Raw genomic sequence first — 7022 nt, 5'->3', positions numbered from 1 at the left:
TTCCAGCACCCCACATTCCAGCACCCCACGTTCCAGCACTGCACGGTCCACTACCCCACGTTCCAGCACCCCACGGCCCAGCACCCCATGGCTCAGCACTGCACGGCCCAGCACCCCACGGCCCAGCACCCCATGTTCCAGCACCCCACGGGCCAGCACACCATGGTCCAGCACCGCACAGCCCAGCACCCCACAGCCCAGCACTGCACGGCCCAGCACCCCACGGCCCAGGCACCTGGACTTGCCTCCTTGATTTTGTCTGTGAGTGCCCTTCTGCACATTCTTTGCACTGGTGTGCTCTCCGATATTTGAATATACACCTGTACCCATTTACAAGCTCCCATTCTTAATTCAAATAACTCCAGGTGCATTGCTGTGGCGTACTATGTATTCAAATAGTCTAACAAATTCCAAATAAGTAAGTTGACAAATTTGTTTCTAGTCATTAAGCAGATTACACAGTTTAAAGACTCAGAATTTATTCCACTCAGCACAGTGTTTTGAGCAAAACTGAGCTGTCAGTGCCATCAAAAAAGGCCTTGCTGATGGTCATCTGGGTGGCAGCCTGCATCCCCACTCCAGCCCAGGGCCCACCTCCTCCCATGTCCCTCCTCTGGCCATCCTCCTGGCAGACTACTCCTGTCTTGCCGCCTGGAGGGTGTGGAGTTGTACCCAGCTGTTCATACAGGAAGTCCCTTTCGTAGGTCAGCTCCCTGGGCACAGGGTATCAGTAGCTGCCATCCTGTTCCTCCCCTGGAGAGGGAGGTGACTGGTGAAGGCGCGAATGACAATGGGTGCCTTCTGCTGAGAGATGGCCCCATGGGCTCCTTCTCTCCAGGTGGCAGTGACAGCCCCAGACATAGCATTTGTTCTTAGACCGTTTTTTGGCTTGTCTCGGCTGCCTATGACCTGACCTTTGATTCCTTACGCCGCAGCCTACTGTCTTCCTCTGCCCCTCCCCACCAGGGACAGGCTCTCTGAGTGGCCAGTGGTGGCCCTGGTAGAGAACAGACCGGGCTGGAGCCATCTAAGAGGACAGGGCCAGGTGGAGAATGGCCACCAGGAAAACCGCCAGAGGTGCTGCCCATCCCAGCCCCGAGCACTGCCGGTCCCATAGAGGAGGATGTGGGCATTGGATGTTTACTTGCTTGTTTAGCATCCTGTTTGTTTCCTTTTAACTTCAGCTTGACCCTAGGGAAGAGGTGCGTCTGTTGAGGTGGGGCTGAGGTTTCAAGGGAAAGATCATCCTGTGTGTGGCTTCTCGGCTGCAGCGTGCCTGGGGCAGTGCCCTGGGCAAACTAAACCGTCTGTCTTTGCCTTCTCTCCAGGAAAACGCAGCACAGTTCCCTTGACCAGAGTTCTCCACCCCAGAGCGGAGTGTCGACCTCCTATAACCACCCAGTCCTGGGAATGTACGACGCCAAAGATGACTTCCCTCTTAGGAAAACAGGTCAGTGTCCCAGGCATGCTGTGGGCCGGGAGGCCTCCTGCAGAGGCACCTTCCACGCCACAAGCCACGCAGGACCCACTGCTGTCTTCCACTTAGAGAAGGAATCACCTGCAGATTTTTAAATATTTGCTCCTTTCATTAGAGCATCATTTTGAAAAGATGTCCCTAAGCATTTCCTTATTATTTATTCCTAAAGAAATGAACCTCACACATGTACACCACTGCTGAGGACTCAAACTCACTTTGAAAGCACACTCAGTTTAGTCTTCTTTCGGTGGTGTGTTAGACTTTGCCACACTGAGGGGCATCCCCACAGTGCTCACAGGGTGAAGCAGTTCCCGCTGGTGGGCCACGTGCCATCTGAAAGCAGGTGAGCCTGTGGCCTTCAGGGATGGCTCTGGGCAGTGCCCGGGCAGCAGGGCCTTCCAGGGCCCCAGAGTGGGAAGGGAATCTTTACGAGAAAGAAATTCACTGTGTCCTGCAGGGGATATCCCAGCTGGGCTCAGAGTTACGTGCCACTCTTCTGTCCTAAGCCAGAGGGAGAAGGACATTTAGGCACAAGCAGGTGCCTGGACCATCTTCGAAGCAGGGAGAGGCGGCTGCGCAGTGTCTGATAAGTCAGGATGGACCCTCTGGGGCTTTCTCAGGGGCCACGGAGGAAGCAGGCAGTGGCTTTAGATAATGGTTAAGGTGGCTGTGGGCCATGCGCTGGGGTAGCAAGAAGAGCAGAGGCCGGGGAGTGCCTTCCAGAGGCTCTGCCCAGAGAAGTGGTGAGGGCAGGAGCCGCAGCAGGCGCTGAGGGCGGGCAGTGCCTCATCCCAGGTATGGCCAGTGGATCCCACAAACTGCAAGGCAGTGTAGGAAATCCCAAGGCATCCTCCCCAGGGGGCGGCTCTTGGAGATGAAATCCTAGGGGCACCATTTTTCTTGCTAAACAGATTCTGTGTTATCCAAAGGTTTTGGCCAATTCTGGGCGGAAACAACGCACTCAGTCACACAAGGCTTCTTCACTGGAGCAGTGGGGCTTTGCGAGGGGCTGCTGGGGGCCGTATCAGGCCAGCCACATCCGTGGAGCAGTGGGTCATATCAGGCCAGCTGTGACCCTAGGGGAGTAGGCCATGTCGGGCCAGCCACGTCCCAGGTGCAGTGGGCTGTATTGGGCCAGCTGTGACCCTAGAGGAGTGAGTTATATCAGGTTGGCCATGTCCCAGGTGCAGTGGGCCGTATCGGGCTAGCCATGTTCCCGGTGGAGTGGGCCCTGCTAGGGTGTATTTAGACGGTGGTGTCCCTGGAGCCGTGGGCCGTATCAGGCCAGCTGTGTCCCAGGTGGAGTGGGTCATATCAGGCCGGCCATGATCCGGGTGGAGTGGGTCATATTGGGCTGGCCATGTCCCTGGAGGAGTGGGCCATAACAGGCCAGCCATGACCTCAGAGGAGGGGCTGTATTGGGATGGTGGAGACCCTGCTGGAGAAGGCCACCTCAGGATGGCCATGTCCTCTCCAAGTCAGAGGCACAAGAATCCTGCAAACATGGGTGCATTTCCATTTGGGCCATAAGCCTTTATTGGGAAAAGTGAACCTAGAGCTGCTGCTTCTTTGAGTTTCATGGGTGTGAGCCTGTGGTTCTTACTGATGCTTCTACTGACAATGGTCCTGGATTTCACCTGGAGAGCGCCCTAAAGCTCGACAGAAGGAACCGATTTAGAGATGCGTATCTTTTCCAGAAAGACGTGCCCAGTAGTATCAGGAGAGAATCTGAGCCGACTCTCGCAGATCGCCCTCCAGGTTCCCTTTCTGGGGACCGATGCTATTATTAATCAAATTCCATCAACAGAACCAAAGTCCACAGTGAGTGGTGGGCCCTGTGCTGGGAGAGAGGCCGGGGAATGGGGAGACGAGGAACGTGCCTGCCTGGAAGAACCCTGCGCCGGGCACTGGAGCGACACCGAGGGCGGAGGGCGGGAACCCGGAGGTGCTGCCGTCAAGCACTGTGGGTTGGATCTGTGCGCACGCACGTGACGGTTCTGTGTGCCCTGAAGCAAATGCCCTCCGTTCCCCTGGCCTCCGTTTCCCCCTCAGCGCAGCGGGTCTGTCCACACCCACATCCTCATGGCTGTGGTATGCACCCAGCCCCAGTGTCTCCTCTTGTCCTGGGAGTGATGGCGGTGGCACTGACTCCAGAGCCACAGACCCAGGAGGGAGCGTCCGGCGAGAGCTTGGCCGCCAAGCCGAGCAAGTCGGCCTCACGTGGGGACGTGCTTTCCCAGAAATGCCCCATCTGGTGCCTTCCCACCAAGGACCCCAGAGCAGTTCCCCAGCACCTCCACACCCCAGCTCGTAGTAGAGCAGCAGGGATGGGGGAGCCCTAGGAGCTGTTTGCACTGGCTCCTCCCCCATCCCAAACATCAGCACTACCTGGGGACCAGCCTCCTGTTCTAAGAAACAGAACCCGGCATGAATACTTCGTAGCAAGGAAGGCTAGCAGCATGGGAGATGGCACCCTGTCACGGCCCTGCCCTGCTGTTCGCCACTAGAGGCCTTTCTCCCATAGGCAGGGCCCCCGCCATCTCTCTCAGTTTCCGTGGCCCTTGGCTTCCTGTGCTGTCTTGTGTTTCTCTGGGGATGATTGGAAGCAAAGTCTCCCACACCGTCTACTGTGCTTCTAACCTTGTGATAGCACCACCCTCCAACTCCCCGCTTCCTTGAGAACAGAAGAGAAAATGCTCTTCTCACACTTGGGGAAATGTTATCTAGAATACGTAGTGCTCCAGAAGAACTTAATTAAGATTCGATTGCATTATCAGCTTTTTAAAAAGACATCACTACCACATTCATAACATTAATAACATAAAGATTTCAGAGAAAATGTTTAGACCACTTAAGAGAATAGTGTGTAGTTACACACCCTGTATTACCCTTGACATATCTGTCTACTTTCAAACACGTGACGTCACTCATTCTAAGTGATTTACATCTGTGCTTTTCTGCAGTAATTGGTAATATGAAACACGTCATTACATTTTAGTTACGAAGTTCCTTGAATGAATTGAAATGATAATCTTTAATAATTGTGATGTACACTTAAATAATTACATGATTTTGACTTTACATTACCTTATACTGACCTGGCACACAGTTTGCCCACTTCTCCATCTCTAAAGGGCTATTGTATGACCTGTGAGCATGTGAAAAGCTTTGCTCCTGTCTTGTGAATTTTGTCATCACCCCATGCATTTTTTGCATGTCCTTTGCTGGCTCTGCTGACAGGTCACATCTGTACCAGCTCAAATGTCTAACCTCCCTGGTGAAAGCAATGCAGTGACTCCTCTTCTGAGCTTGGGCATATTCCGGGCATTCACGTCGCCTGTGCCTGTGGGCAGGACCAGGTGCCTGAGTTTCTGCCCAGCTCCTTCACTCGCCACCTTGGGACTTAGGGGAGCTCTTGAACCTCTCTGTGCCTCAGTTTCGTCATCTGTGAAATGTACCTTTAATTTGCTTCTCTCCTGGGGCTGTCATGAGACATGAATGAATTAATATTTGCAAAGTCTTTCGAGTAGGACCAGATCAGGGTGGTTTCTGCTCTTGTTTCTCTACACTGTTAGGGTGATTTTGATTTTTTTCTCCATCCAATGACTGGTAACTTCCAGACCCAGCATCCCCCCACCTCCTTCCCTCCGTACCCAAGTTCAGGTAGAAGCCAGCAGGAGCCACTTCCTCCACTTAGAGAAGGACCACAAGGATGGGAACACCAAGATTTGTACCAAAAATCTGGCCAGAAGGGCCCATCTTGCTCTGTTGGCTTTTCAGGGCTCATCTCCTCGTTCCTGGCTTGCCTTCACCTGAGTGCCATCTCCCAGGAGCTCAGAACTAGGCTGGGCTCGAGAGTCAGACCCCTCTACCCAGGGCCTCAGGTCCAGCTCTTCCTGCCAGAGGCCCCGCCCCTTTCCTGGAAGATTGGCAGCAGGGGTGTCTCCACTTCAGAGCTCTTCACCTCCTGCCAGATTTCGGCCCAGGGTGAGGTGGTGCCTGGTCCCTTCCCATGTCTGTGCAGCCTCAAGGGTCACCCTGACTTTGGGTTTCTGCAGACTCGTGAAGCTGCCAAATGTGTATTTTTAAATGTAGTCGTAAGAGACAGAACTATGTGGATCACTGTCACGGACATAGGATGCTGGATCTTTCCTGCACTGTGTGGGTGTTAGACGGCTTCACCAGAAACTGCATTTAAGCAGAGCCTTCGCGTCCATGTTCACACTGAGGAATGGAGGCTTTTCCACTTTTACAAGCAAGCAGCGTTTTGTCATTTGGATGATGTTGAAGGATCTTATTTTTCCCCAGTAACATCTTCATCGTCTTAAAGATATTAGTCATCGTGTATTTTTTATAATGACTCTTAAATTTTCCCCTCATGTGACTTCTGATAGATGAAACAAGGCCAAAACAACTAACTGTTGTCCAGCCAGCACAGTTCTTTCCCTTTTGTCAGCAGCTTCTTGGACCTGAGCACTGAAAACCGTGCACTCCACAGAACGCCTTGTCCAGCATCCTCATATGTCCCTGGGCACATGGTCCTAGCAGCAAACACTCTCCCCAGCACGTGTCAGGACCCGGCTGCCGGCCTGGGCTGTGGCACTGCCGTGGATCATCGTGGCTCTTTTAAGGAAGCAAAACACCAGAGCTCACGTGAGACGTTGGCGACCTCAGCCTTGTTCTGGCATTCGCTAGCCTGCCTGGTGGGGTTGGTGCCCGCAGTTGGGTGTGAATTGGGAGGGGGCTGGGCTGGTCCTAGGGACGGAGTTCTGATGACCCCTGTATGGACCATGGATCTGGGCAGTCAGCCAAAGGTCCTGGGCTCCCCCTGCACTTGCCTCCGTGGTCAGCCTTGGAGAGTGTTCATGTAGCTCTGCCCTCCTCACCCGGGGCCTTCTGAAACCAGTCACTCGAGGTCACGGCTGCCCATGGGAAACATCCATCCGTTGCTTAGATGTGCAGATAAGGGTGCATTTTCCTCCTTTTTCGGGGGGAAGTTGTCCTGCTTGGTGAGGAAGAGCACAGGGCCTGTGGCCAGGCTGGCGCCCACAATGCTGTGTCCTGGGCAGATGAGACGACCTACTGTTGTGTCCACCGGTCTGCAAGGTGGGGCGGTGGGCGTCCCCTTCATGACTTCATGGCTCTTTCATCAGTCAAGCCCTACAGCTCATCAATAGGCTGCTCATGGCTTTCTCCTGTGTACTAGTGACCTGAATAAAGTTACAGGTACCTTGTTCTTACCCATGTGTGGAGTAGGCTCAGGGTACCGTGAAATAGGACCAGAGTGCGTTTTCCACCCTGACACACATCCCTGAGTTTGGGAACGGGCTCTGTGTTTCATGCAGAGCCTCTGACCATTGCTTGCCGTCTCTTGTTCTAATGCAGTTTGCAGAAACTGCTGGAGAGAGGGCTGGGACCAGGCAGAAATGGGCAGTGCCCACACTTCTTGCTGCTGTGTGTAAAGGTGTGGTATATACTTCAGGAGGCGCAGCATGGTGAGACTTCTCAGTGCTGTGTGTAAAGGTGTGGTATATACCTCAGGAGG

The 7022-nt window shown here is 53.8% G+C and overlaps 1 protein-coding gene across 1 annotated transcript in view; it reads left to right on the top strand.

The window, feature by feature from the left end:
• HDAC4 (histone deacetylase 4) overlaps nucleotides 1–7022 on the top strand; it is a 271636-nt gene that overhangs the window by 137295 nt on the left and 127319 nt on the right. The window contains exon 6 of the mRNA XM_011980321.1: nucleotides 1329–1450. Coding sequence (XP_011835711.1) covers nucleotides 1329–1450 — 122 coding nt within the window. The remainder of the gene's footprint in view (nucleotides 1–1328; nucleotides 1451–7022) is intronic.

The sequence above is a fragment of the Mandrillus leucophaeus genome, unplaced genomic scaffold, assembly GCF_000951045.1.
Source record: "Mandrillus leucophaeus isolate KB7577 unplaced genomic scaffold, Mleu.le_1.0 Scaffold21, whole genome shotgun sequence".
Classification (NCBI taxonomy): Eukaryota; Metazoa; Chordata; class Mammalia; order Primates; family Cercopithecidae; genus Mandrillus; species Mandrillus leucophaeus.
The sequence above is the reverse complement of the archived record's forward strand: the minus strand, read 5'-3'. Positions and strand labels throughout refer to the sequence as shown.